This window comes from Prionailurus bengalensis, chromosome E1 (assembly GCF_016509475.1).
Source record: "Prionailurus bengalensis isolate Pbe53 chromosome E1, Fcat_Pben_1.1_paternal_pri, whole genome shotgun sequence".
In the NCBI taxonomy this organism is placed as follows: domain Eukaryota; kingdom Metazoa; phylum Chordata; class Mammalia; order Carnivora; family Felidae; genus Prionailurus; species Prionailurus bengalensis.
In genome coordinates, this window is record NC_057347.1 from 23760653 (window position 1) to 23774702 (window position 14050).

General features: G+C 37.7%; 1 protein-coding gene across 16 annotated transcripts in view; it reads left to right on the forward strand.

Annotated features, from left to right (window-relative positions):
* ACACA (acetyl-CoA carboxylase alpha) overlaps window positions 1-14050 on the forward strand; it is a 282866-nt gene that overhangs the window by 50539 nt on the left and 218277 nt on the right. For 13 of the 16 annotated variants that reach the window (XM_043583806.1, XM_043583805.1, XM_043583808.1 and 10 more), the window contains 2 exons: window positions 2963-3009; window positions 6032-6284. In XM_043583806.1, the coding sequence (XP_043439741.1) occupies window positions 2963-3009; window positions 6032-6284 (300 nt within the window). Of the gene's footprint in view, window positions 1-1556; window positions 2723-2962; window positions 3010-6031; window positions 6285-14050 lie in introns of those variants that run through there. The other 3 variants (XM_043583819.1, XM_043583814.1, XM_043583817.1) reach the window with 2 other exon arrangements.

Consider the following 14050-nt stretch of genomic DNA (forward strand, 5'->3'; position numbering starts at 1 on the left):
GTCTGTGAGTTCGAGCCCCGCGACAGGCTCTGTGCTGACAGCTCAGAGCCTGGAGCCTGCTTTGGCTCTGTGTCTTTGGATTCTGTGTCTCCCTCTTTCTCTGCTCCTCCCCCACTCACACTCTGTCTCTCTCTGTCTCTCAAAAATAAATAAACATTAAAAAATAAATTAAAAAAATAAATTAATTGAAAAAAAATTTTTAAAAATCTTTTAAAAAAGAGTGTTTTTCCTGTTTTTTTCTTTATCCATTTGTTTTGTTTCTTAAATTCCACATTTGAGTGGAATTATGGTATTTATCTTTCTCTGACTTATTTCACTTAGCATTATACCCTCTGAGTCCATCCATGTTATCGCAAATAGTAAGATCTCATTCTTTGGAGCTCTCTGTTCTGTTTCACAGGTCTATATATCTGTCTTTATGTTAATACTGCAGCTTTGTAGTAAGTTTTAAAGTCAGGAAGCGTGGGTCTTCCAGTTTTGTTCTTTTTCAAGATTGTTTTGGCTATTTGGGGGTCCCTTGGGAATTCCACATGAATTTAGGACAGGCTTTTCTGTTTCCTCAAAAAACATTTCCACATATAAAATCATGTCTTTTTAATATTTTCTTGTTCTACATAATCCCTTTCTTCTAGATGCACTTTTTTTTTTTTTCTACAGGTAGTTATTTGGTTTTGATTCCTTCACTTTGGAGGTTTCTCTAAGACTTCTAGTAATCCTTAATTGCTTAATTTTAAGAGGCGGGAATTGATTAACTTTGTTGTAGGTTGATCTGGTGTGACAGTTAGTGAACCCCAATATTACTACTTGAGGTTTTTTCCCCCTGGTCTAGTTAGAATCTTCAAAGCAGGATCCTTTCTGTATTTCCCTCCTGATTGGTGAAAATTGGGGCAAGAAGGCTGGGAGCTCTTATTCAATATGCTTGCTTAATTTCTCCATTTTCAACATGATGCTCTCCCCTTTACTGTTTCTGGTATGTCCCTGTCTAGAAATGTCTTGTTTAACCCTCTCTAGAGAATAAGTCTTCAGGCTTTTATCAGGATGATAGAGCAGTAGGCACTGGGCTTTACTAATTGGAAAAAAAAAATCTAAAGATCTGAAGCTTCTGAAACAGAATTTCAACCAGATATTTTATTTTATTTCATTTATTAAAAAATTTTTTTAATGTTTATATTAGAGAGAGACAGAGGGCAAGGGAGGGGAGGGACAGAGAGAGAGGGAAACAGAATCTGAAGCAGGTCCCAGGCTCTGAGCTGTCAGCACAGAGCCTGACATGGGGCTCAAACTCACCGCGAGCTCATGACCTGAGCTGAAGTCGGATGCTTAACTGACTGAGCCACCCAGGTGCCCCTGCTCTGTTTCATTTTTTAAGTTTATCAATTTTGAGAGAGAGAGAGCACACACAAGCAGGGGAGGGGCAGAGAGCGAGGGAGGGAGAGAGAATCCCAAGCTAGCATCGTGCTGCAAGCGTGGAGCCCGACATAGGGCTTGAACTAAAGAACCGTGAGATCATGACCCAAGCCGAAAACAAGAGCTGGATGCTTAACCCACTGGGCCACCCAGGCATCCCTGTTCTATTTCATTTTTGATGACTGTGCCCAACTTGGGGTTCAAACTCATGACCCTGAGGTCAAGCGTCACGTGTTCTACTGACTCAGTCAGCCAGGTGCCTGTCCCTTTGTTTTTAAAATGTTGATTGTAACCCACTAAATTTATTTCTTAGTATTTTGCTTGGTGGTTGCCCATAGTTTGAAAAACACTAGTCTAGTACATAATAATTTACAGAGTCATTTCATATACTTTTAGTCTTCACAGCAATCCCATGACCTTTTTATTTTTCCAGATGAGGAGGCTCAGAGACATTAAGTGACTTGCTCAAGTTTGCACTGCGAGCATTTGGCAGAGTCAGAATTTGATCTTGAGTCCTAGATTTTGACTCTAGTTCCACCTCTGCCCCTCTGGTTACATCTGACCCAAACTACTTTCGTTTTCCTTTCTTTTCGCACTCCCCTTTCCTAGACCCAATTGTAGGGAATAATGCTAGTTTAGACTACGTAATTGGGCAAATCCAGCTTTCCCAGTTAACATATCTGCACAGTCCCCAATCCTGTCACTTGTCATTCAAGGTCATCCCTTAGAAGTTCTGAATTTCTTCTCCACCATAGACCAGTGGTTCTCAAGCCTGGATATATATCAGTGTCAGTCAACTGTGGAACTCTATTCTGATGTCTGGGCCTCCAGCAGTGATTCTGATTCTGTCAATCTGGGGTGGAGTTTAAACATCCATGTTTTTAAAAAGCTTCACAGGCCTGAAACTAATGTAACATTGTGTGTCAATCATATCCAAATAAAAAACAACTTTTTAATTTAAATAAATAAGTAGCTCCACAGATGATTGTTATAATGAAAGTTGAGAGTTTTTACCCTGGACACATTTAAGTCCGTGGCATAGAAGGAAAACCCAGGATTTGGGAAGTAAGTAGAGACTCCTTGGTCCCTTAGAGGTTTAGGAACTTAATTTAATGAGAGATCCGTCCTCTTCCTGGCTTCCAACTTTGTGCATGGGTATAAACCATTTGTAAACATAATCAGAGCCTAACTGAGTTGTAGGGAGTCTAGTGGTTCTCTTCTTCCCAACTGCCTCTTTTTTGATGAAATCTTGGAAATCATAAGGTTGAAATGTGCTCATCGAAGTATGCAATTGGAAAAGGCCACTTGTGAAATGGTAAGCTTGGATTATTGTTCATTATTCTCATGAAAAATAAAGTCTTTGAATGTAATGTTTTTTGTTTATAGATTTGAACAAATAATAAACAACTGAACTGTATAAGTTAAATAATAGATTTGACTAGAAAAATGATACTTTATTATCAGTTTTGTATTATGCTGAGCAAAACAGGAATTGCTAAAATTTGGGTTACTTAAAAAAAACACTTCAAATCTCTCTCTGTCTTTCTCTCTTTAGTTCTTTTTGGAGGTGGATATCTGCTCAGACAGTAAGAATTATAAGAGGTCAGTTACAAATAATGCTCTTTCATGTTTAAAGTGTCATAAACATTTTATGTTCATGTGCTAAAATATTAAACTGTAAGCTTTTATGTTAAAAGTTGCGTTCTGTGAAAGGACATAGGTAGATTTGGGGGTATAACCTGAAGTGAATGGTCTGACCATGGTAGTATTCCATCCCCTTTTCTCGTTAATTCAGGACTAGAATCAGCGGAAATGGGATGGACTGTAGAGTAGCTTCTAGAGTGGCTGGGTAGCTACTCAGTGATTTTCCATACATGACCTCTCTTTTCTGATGGTTTGCAGGCTTGTGGCTGGGAATACCACTCAGTAGAATTGCTGGTTAGTGGATGGGCTCTTTAGCGCTGACAGCTGAGCTGCTTCCAATCCTCAAGGCTGCCTTCCTGTTCTTCTTGGCTAGGAAGGAAAAGTTTGAAGTTGACCTTACGGAGCCTCTCATTTATTAGTTAATCATGTCTTCTTCTTCTCCCATGGAATCAGAGAATTGCTTCTTTATCCTGAATTTTATTTTTTTGTGTAGTCATCTAATTTTGGTCACACTGAACAAGAAGAGTGCCTTACTTATTTCTCTTGTGAAGAAGGCAGCCATTATTTTCTGTTAGTTGAGATGGAGTTTGGAATTTTGTGGGGGTGGGGGAGGGAGGTCTCCTGTTTTTGTTTTTGTTTTTTTTAAACTTGATTGTTTACGGTTCTAAAATGTGAAAGAAGTAGCCTTTTTGTTACTGTACCTTTTAGTGTTCTTCAGACTGGTTAGTCTGTTAGAACTTTCTCTCCTTCCTTCCCTCACTTTCTTCTTCTCTCCCTTTTTCCTCTTTTTGAATGATTTGAGTTTTTTTAGAGTTCTGGAAGTGAATGTCTATATAAAATTTAGAGACATTTAAAACCAGTTATTTTAATGAAACCTAATATTCCAAGGGAGAAATGTATAGTAAATTTAGATGTCAAGTTTTTCCTGTTCCATGATATTTTTATATTTGATTCTAGTTTTTAAAATAAAAGTTAGCTTACGTAATCTCTAACTCACTTTTAAGAAATATCTAGCAGTAATATTTTTAGCATTTCTGGCAATTTGTTATTACTGTTTCATTCTTGCAGCAGAGTGGTTCTCAAATTTTAGGACTTGTTAAAGTATAGATTACTGGGCCCCAACCTGTAGATTGTGATACAGTTAGTTGCTCTGTGGTAGGCCCAAGAATCTGTACTTTTAACACGTTCTAAGGTGATGCTGCTGCTTCTGGTCTGGAAATTACACTTTTTGAGAACCACTGCTTTATCATTTACGAATACTGTTTTGTCTTTGTAAATGAATAAGCTCTGATTCACAAATTACATAAGGATAATGGTGCACGTGTAATTTTAACAGGTTTAATGGTGATTCCCAAAGATTAAAATCTTGATATTTTGTTACCTAATGTCAAAGAACACTGCTTGCCACCTACTCTTACACTTCAAAGTAGTCTACAACATAAACAATTTATTAATAATAAATTTGTTATTTATTGATATACCATCTCTTAGAGCACCTCGAAATCAGGATTGGGAATATTGTTTTCTGAATTGTTAGGATATAAACAGTTCAATACTAAGTTGATGTAGGTTCTGAAGGTGTTTTTTTTTTTTTTTTTTTTTTTTCAACGTTTATTTATTTTTGGGACAGAGAGAGACAGAGCATGAACGGGCGAGGGGCAGAGAGAGAGGGAGACACAGAATCGGAAACAGGCTCCAGGCTCTGAGCCATCAGCCCAGAGCCTGATGCAGGGCTCGAACTCCCGGACCGCGAGATCGTGACCTGGCTGAAGTCGGACGCTTAACCGACTGAGCCACCCAGGCGCCCCTCTGAAGGTTTTTTTTTAATGGGATCTTTTGAATGACAGAATAAATATTGTTTAGTTTTAGTTTTATTGTTTTTGTGGACTTTCAGCCATGTTTTGGTCTTTTAATTTGTGTGCTAGTTGTTGGAAATATCCAGTGATGACTACTAAGGCCCTATATCTAGAAAACTTATGCTTGAGATGACACCTCCCTTATTTTAAATTTTTTTAATTTTTAAATTTTTTTACTATTTATTTTTAAGAGACAGAGCAGGAGAGGGGCAGAGAGAGAGGGAGACACAGAATCTGAAGCAGCCTCCAGGCTCTGAGCTGTCAGCACAGAGCCCACTGCGAGACTTGAACTCACAAACTCAGAGACCATGACCTGAGCTGAAGTCGGACGCTTAACCAACTGAGCCACGCAGGCGCCCCAACACCTCCCTTATTTTAATTAGAGATTTTGAATTTGATAGTAGATTCACTTTCTTCCTATCAATGCCAGCACATTAGAGCCAAAACCAGTCATGCTTGGGTGAATCTTTAACAGATGTAATTTAAGAAAAAACTCAGGGGAAGTAAAGATTTCTTTTTTTCAGTTAAAAAATACCCATCTGGAGTTTGCTTTAAAGCAAACTATATATATTTATCTGTGTGGATATATATCAATACGAATATATTTTATGTGAATATATTTAACAAAAATATGCTTAGGTAAAATTCATAGCCTCTCAAAGTGTAGTGTTTGGAATGAGGTGATAGTTATGTAGTTTAGTGTAAACACCTAGTTTGAAATGACAGCCACTCTCCCCAAATCCTTATACCACATTCTCCCTGGTACTGACAACTGAAATCACAGTATTACAAGCAGCTTTCATCTACTGCAGAGGTTTCTCCACTGTTCATAATTATCTCTTGGGCATTACCAAATTGATAAAGAGATTGGGAATGGCTTATAGTTTTAAAAGAGATTTCTTTAAGGAAGAGGGGGCTAATTTTAATTTTTTAGGCGTAGTTACATCTGGATTTTCCTCTCTTGTAGAAAACCAAGGCCCTGAAATAGAAGAGCCAAAGAAACTAGTGCTCAGACGCTACCCTGATTTCAAGTGCCAGCCATAGTACATGAGGAATAACCTGTGGCTATCCTCAGATATAGGTTATTATCCATAACCTGCTTTTCTCACTCATTTTCTTCATAGCTCTGAGAGCTCATTTTGAAGGAATAATGGATGAACCATCCCCCTTGGCCAAACCTCTGGAGCTGAACCAGCACTCTCGGTTCATAATTGGTTCTGTATCTGAAGATAACTCAGAGGATGAAATCAGCAACCTGGTGAAGCTGGACCTACTGGAGGAGAAGGAAGGCTCTCTGTCACCAGCTTCTGTTGGCTCAGATACGCTCTCTGATTTGGGGATTTCCAGCCTACAGGATGGCTTGGCCTTGCACATGAGGTAAGACTGAAATTTTACTTGACCTTATTGACCTGTTGGTTTCACTGATTTTGTTCTGGAAAGGGCAAGAATAATTTTAGCCAAGATTGCTCCACCTTTTCCTGTATCACTGGACTTAAAGCTTTGATGAAGAAATGGAAACAATGCATTTTGCCTGGAGTGGAGGCTTTCAAAGTGTCTTTTCCTAAATGTTCCTCTCAACTGTTTCCTGTTCTGTCTATATACCGGGTCTTTTAGTGACATCTAGTAGGTGAGAGTTAGGTTGAGAAATTTTGGCTTCTGTACTACTTTGACTAACATTGTAGTTGTAACTATTTTAATGGCTGATAAGACTTTTGCAGGGTTGGGCAAGTTTGTAGTAATTTTTCTTTGAACTGCTTTCATGTCAGAAAGGTATATTCCATTTCTGGCAGGGCCAGTCCTCAGTAACAACCTGTGGCAGGAACAAAGGGTTGTTATAGACTTCTCCTTTTTCTATAGAAATGGAATTTTCCATATGTGATTGAGAATGTCAGTAAGTAGTAACATAGGGATAATTCTTATTTATTGATGTTTGATTATACAACCAGTATGTGATATACTACCCTTGGGTCATTTGCTTTGCATTTCTTAGATTAAAGGGCCTGGATTAGTGGTTCTTGGTTTTCATTGTACATCAGAGTCATTTTGTGGAGCCTTAAGAAAGGAGCCCCATCTCCAGAGCTCCAGAGATTCTGATTCATTTGATATTGGCTTGGTTTGGAGCTGGGGCATTTTTTTTTAAAGCTATCCAGGTGATTCTAATGTACAGCTAGGGTTGAGATTATAGGTCTAGCCCAGATAAACATTAGGGTGACTATTGCTGTTAGTAAATCTTGGTGCTTATATTAATGGATCTTAAAATAATTAAGCCCCTTTTTATATACTAGAGATATAGGCTGTGTAGTAAAATCCCATACTGGGTCTGGCTGAATATGACTGTCCTGCCTTAGTCTCCTGGGACTTTAGGGTCCTTGCTTCTGAAAGATGATGAGGTACTAAGTGTCAGTGGTCACCCCCATTTAGCTATGTGGAGGTCAAAAGAAAAGAGTTAAGTAAGTTAATTGTGTTTTATGTCATGGATTCCTAGAATTGCAAATGAACCAGAGACATAATGTAGCCTAATGCCTTTTATTTAAATAGATGAGAGAGCTGAGGCCTAAAGAGGGGAAATAACTTGCCTAAGCATGAATAGCCAGAAAACTGGAATTCAGTGTCGGGTGTTCTGATTGCATTTCAGTAACTTTTCTACTCTACTTCCCTGACAATAAAAGTGTCTTAATTATATAGCTAGTTCAGACAAAGTTGGTTTTGAAGGAATTGATGAACAATGGATTTTATCTAATCTCTGGGCTAAAAAGAGGAATAGAGTGCAGTATTTAGTGGCAGATAAGAGGGGTTGAGGTTTTTTTGGGGGGGTGGAGGTCAAGTCTTTATGTAAACATTTTTTATTACTTTATAGTTCAATTAATGGTTGACCTACAGGCTAACACTGGTGGTGGTATCTTACCCTTCAAGGTCATTTGTAAATGTGTGGGGGTTGTAACTGGTGGGACTACAGTAGTTCCCCTCATCTACAGGGGATACCTTCCAAGACCCCTAGTGGATGCCTGAAACCACAGATAGTACTGAACCCTACACATACTATGTTTTTTCATACATACATACTTATGATAAAATTCAATTTATAAATTAGCCACAGTAAAAGATGAACAGTAATAACTAAGAATAGTTATAACAATATTCTGTAATAAAAGTTATGTGAATGTGGTTTCTTTCTCTCAAAATATATTGTACTGTACTCACTTCTTTCGATGGTGTGAGATGATAAAGTGTCTACATGATGAGCTAAAGTGAGGTGAATGATATAGGCATTGTGACATAACTTTAGGCTACTGTTTACCTTCTCACAATATTGTCAGAAGAAGGATCATCTGCTTCCGGTTGGTGGTTGACTGTGGATAACTGAAACTTGGAACATGAAACCACAGATAAGGGGGGGGGACTACTACTGTACCCTTGCATTTAAAGGTCAGAGGACCAATGATTCTAAGCCTTCTGTAATGTACTGGATAATCTCACATAGCCAAGAATTGTCCTCAAAATGTCATAATGCTCCTGTTGAGAAAGACTGGGTTAAATCTAAATCCTTAAAGCCACATAGCACCTTGAGAAATTTGTCCAATTTGAGACCATGTGAAACAGAATATCCATTCGTTGGATTAGGAAATTGTGAATTTGGCAATGGTAAGATAAATACCATTATAGGAAACTCAGCCAATGATTTGCAAGGCAGCTTGCAGTTGCCAAGTCATTCCCCAAGTTGATGGCTCTTATCACAAAGACTGTGTGGTCAGTGGTATGAGTGCCTGGAAATTTTTTTGCATGCCCTACTGTTGCAAAACTCATGCCCATAGCTTGTGGAGGAGCTGTGGATTGAAGTGTGATCAGCAGCCTGGGAAGGAGACAGTGCCAGTTCCCACTTGCTTCTCAGCTAGCTAATGTTCCAAAATAGAACACAGCTTTTCCATTGATACATTTTGTAAGTCATTTGTGGATATGATGTCCTTGGGGTTAATTTAAATTGAGTCAAATTCACTTGATTTTAGAGAGAACTTTGTTCTTGCATCTGCCACCAATTAGGTATGTGACCACAGAGAATACATGTTACCTCTTTGGACTCATTTTCCTCATCCATGAACATGAAGGTATTTGTTCAAAAACTCTTTTTCACTCTTTGAACCCAGAGTTAGAGACTGGTTGAGTTTAGGATTAGCTTCCTGCATGAATAATCTAATCCTTTCCAGGCCATGTAGATTAAAGGGGCAGGTACATTCCTAAGAGGTGTTTACTAGAGGTCATCTAAAACCAAGTAATGTGACTGTCATAGTATAGGATGAGAGAGGGCCTCTCAAGTTTAGGGCTTGGTTTTTTTGATGCTAACTGAGAAGTCTAATGGGTGTAGTGGATAGGTATTAATACAGAATAGACTTTTCCAGAGATGGAGATGACTTGCATCACATATTTTCTAGAGCAGCACTGAAAGAGTAGATGGATCACTTTCTAAGCTTTATGACCCAAACATTTGAAAATAATACCCTAAGAAAGTTACAGCTTGATGGGAATATATGTCTTATTGTAAACAACTGTAGTTTGGCTTTATTAATTAATTTAGAACCAGTGTGGGCGGGGGAGGGGCACAGAGAGGGGGGAGAGAGAATCTCAAGCAGGCTCCACGCAACAGCACAGAACCCAACACAGGGCTCAATCTCACCACCATGAGATCATGACCTGAGCTAAAATCAAGAGTTGGATGCTTAACCGACTAAGCCACCCAGGTGCCCTGGCTTTTTATTTTTAAAGAAGATCAGTTAGGGATTGATGTATTAGCTAGGTTGATTTATTTCTGAACCTTATTATTAATATTTAATTGAATATTTGAGAAGAAAGACCATTGAAGACTGAATGTGGGTGTCTTAATTTTGATAACTTATGTATGGTTTAGTGGCATATAATAGAATTATCTAGTTGCATGGATATTGATGTCTGTTCCTCATGGGATGCCACTTGAGTTCAGATTGTTCTGAATATTTGCATTGCAGTGTAAATAAATCCAGATCACCCCACAGTCATGCTATCAACCAAAGATTGTAATCAATTTTGTCAACTAGTATACTGAATTCCTGGTTGAAGTCCAGTTGGAAACAGGTGAGCTCCCCAACTGGATCGCTCTTAGGGTAGTGTGATTTCTTTAAACCTTTTTTATCCTGTAATTCATGTTACAGTGTTTGAAACTCCATCTCAGTTTTCCCTTAAACTTTTTAAATGCCCAAAGAATCAAACATCAAACATTTTGTGCTTGGCAAGCATGTTGGTGACTCCATTTGAGAACAGTCTGTAATTGCTGTTATTTGTGTGTATATAAATCCATCATATGATGTTCTATTGCTGGGTTTAAGACATTGGTTGCTGCTTTGGTAGGTGAGAGAGATTAAGTTCACTCAGAAAAGGCTCCTTGAAGGTAAGTTGCATTACTGTCTCCTTTCTGGTCTAGAAAGTACTTTGTCAATATCTTAGAAAATTTAGAATTCAGTTATGTGATTGACGATGAGGTGTTTTCGATTATTCAGAAGAATCTCTGTGGAGAGTTTTGAAGCTGTTTTGTAATTAGAAATAATCTGTAAAGTTTGTCCGATGATACTAGAATGCAAACGGATAAAATACTGTATTGGGGATTAAGACTTAAAAAAATTTTTTTTTAATGTTTATTTATTTTTGAGAGAGAGAGAGAGACAGAGCACAAGTAGGGGAGAGGCAGAGAGAGAGGGAGACACAGAATCCGAAGCAAGCTCCAGGCTCTGAGCTGTCAGCACAGAGCCCGATGCGAGACTTGAACTCACAAACTGAGAGACCATGACCTGAGCCGAAGTCGGACACTCAATCAACTGAGCCACTCAGGTGCCCCTCCTGGTGATAGACTTTTAAAAAAACACCAAAGAGGGAGGTGGGTGGAGGGTTGGATGAAATAGGTGAAGGGGATTAAGAGCACACTTACCGTGATGAGCACTGAGTAATGTATAGAATTGTTGAGTTTTATAGATGTATAGAATGTATAGAATTGTTGAGAATTATACACCTGAAACTAATATAATACTATACATTAGTTATACTGGAATTAAAAAAAAATATCCTAGAGCTGTATGGAATGTATGTATTCCCACTTTTCTTCTCTTTTTTTAAAAAATTTTTTTAAATTGGGGCGCCTGGGTGGTGCAGTCGGTTAAGCGTCCGACTTCAGCCAGGTCACGATCTCGCGGTCCGTGAGTTCGAGCCCCGCGTCGGGCTCTGGGCTGATGGCTCAGAGCCTGGAGCCTGTTTCCGATTCTGTGTCTCCCTCTCTCTCTGCCCCTCCCCCGTTCATGCTCTGTCTCTCTCTGTCCCAAAAATAAAATAATAAACATTGAAAAAAAAAATTTTTTTTTTTTTAAATTTTTTTAAATTTAAAATTTTTATTTTTGAGAGACAGAGTGTGAGCGGGGCAGGGGCAGAAGAGAGAAGGGGACACAGAATCCGAAGCAGGCTCCAGGCTTGGAGGTGTCAGTACAGAGCCCAATGTGGGGCTCGAACCCATGAACCATAACATCATGACCTGAACCGAAGTCTGATGTTTAACCGATTGAGCCACCCAGGTGCCCCCAGAATTCCTGCTTTTCTATTTCAGTAAATTTTCATTTCATTTACTATACATACATACCAAATTCTAGTTTGTGCAGTTGACTCCAAAATGCTGGTTAATCCAAACTCATACTCAATCCAAAACCACACGCTGTGTATTGTATCTCTTAAATTTCTTAAACTTTCATATCCCCTCCACCCCACTTTTTTTTTTTGTGACAGTGTCTAGTGACTTGTTTAAAATGACCTTAGCAAATCATGAAGGTATATGGCTACTGGTAATAGTTTGGTGGTATAGAGAGAAATGGAAGGAAAAACAAAGGATAATTTGCTACTCTATACTTTTTATAGCTATAGCACTTGTAGCAAAACAATTTTTTGTTGCACTAATATTTTAATGAATTTTATAATCAGAATGAAAGTGGACATTATAAAATACGGTGTGATTTGATCAAAAGCTATTAAGGACAGAACTTTTAAGTTTTAGGGGTATATGTTTGTATTTGACCTGGAAAGAGATTCTCTCACTAGTCTCTCACTTGAAACTCCTGAGATTGAAAAAAATAAAAAATAATAAAAAAATAAACTCTTGAGTTTGAAGCGATTTCACTTAAATCTAGTAATGGAGGTAAAATTAAATAATATCTGCAGAAGCTTTTGGAAAAGTAAAATGTTCCATACTATGTAATATTTATTATGAAAGAGTCCTTTTGTAAAATAAAATTTTTGACTAGAAAAACCTTCTTAAGGCTTTTGCATGTTGGGTTTAAAACTTGGATATTTAGATTGAAAGACTTTAACTATAGTACAGATATACTGTCAATATTATAATTTAGATGTTGAGAATAACCATTATTGAGAGGGCAGGAAATTTCACTTTTCCTTCCTATCTTTGGCTCAGCTGTCTCAAGCTTTAACATCAAAAATAAGGAAATTTGTAAATGGGCCTGTGAGAGTGTTATGTTTGGCTTTCTTAGCATTTCTCATTCAGCTTCCCTGAGCTTTTTCCCTGCCCCCAGCATTTTCCAAACCCTTTACTCTCAGTGTTCCTTCCTTGATATTCTGAGGTTCCCAGTTGCCATGGTGCCTCAGAAGTGAGTAGACAGAGAAGGTCATTACGAGATCTGCAACTTGGTACTCTTTCTGAAGGCAATAGTTTGCTCTATTTCCCACCCACTCTTTCCATTCAGAAAACAGGAACTGTCTTTGTATGTATTATAATCTCCAGACTTTATTCCATAAATGTAGCTAACTGTAGAAATGAAATTATGAATATTTGTAAATAGGGCTCAGGACAGCCACTTGGCAGTGTTTATTATTTTTATTACTTCTAGTGTAATGCATACATTTTCCCCCTCCTTTCTTCCTGTGAACATAAATTTACAAATGAAGTTTGCATTTACTACTTAAAACTTTAAAATTATTAGATATATGCTTACTATAGAAAAGTTAGAAATCCAAAAAGTATGAAGAAATAGAAAGAATCCAGAATATGATTGTCCAGTGATAATTTCTGTCAATATTTAATATTTCTTTTTGTGAATTTTACCCCTTAAGGATAAATTTCTTTAAAAAATACTTAAGTAGATTATATCTTAATGCACGGCTCTATTTTTTGCTTTTTTCCATAGAACAACATTTTCTCATGTCACTAAAAATCTTTTAGCTTAATTTTTTTTAGCTTTTTATTTTGAAATAATTTTTGATTTACAGAAGAGCTACAAAAACAGCAGAGAATTCTTGTGTGTCCTTCACTTACCTTCCCCTACTATTAATATTTTTCATAACCATAGTGCATTTATCTAGAGTTGTCAGATGTAGCAAATAAAAATACGTGTTGCCCAGTTAATTTTGAATTTCAGGTAAACAATAATTTTTCATATAAAAATTAAATACTGCAAATACTGCATTAGACATACTTATATAAAAAATTACTTGTGGGGCGCCTGGGTGGCGCAGTCGGTTAAGCGTCCGACTTCAGCCAGGTCACGATCTCGCGGTCCGTGAGTTCAAGCCCCGCGTCAGGCTCTGGGCTGATGGCTCGGAGCCTGGAGCCTGTTTCCGATTCTGTGTCTCCCTCTCTCTGCCCCTCCCCCGTTCATGCTCTGTCTCTCTCTGTCCCAAAAATAAATAAAAAACGTTGAAAAAAAATTATTAAAAAATTACTTGTGTTTGCCTGAAATGGAAAATTTAAATGGGCATCTTGTATTTTTTCTAGCAACCCTATTTTTATTAAAATTAAGTAGTTAACATTGGTATAGTACTTTTAAGTAAACTATAGATTTTATTTGGTTTTCAGCTCTGTCTCCACCCTTGCTAATAGAGATATACTGGAGAATTCTAATTCCTGAGTTTTTCCAGAGTGCTAACATAGAATCATGCTTGTTTCTTTTTTTTCTAATTTTTAATTCAATTTATTTTTTAATTTGCATCCAAATTAGTTAGCATATAGTGCAACAATGATTTCAGGAGTAGATTCCTTAGTGCCCCTTACCCATTTAGCCCATTCCCCCCTCCCACACCCCCTCCAGTAACCCTCAGTTTGTTCTCCATATTTATGAGTCTCTTCTGTT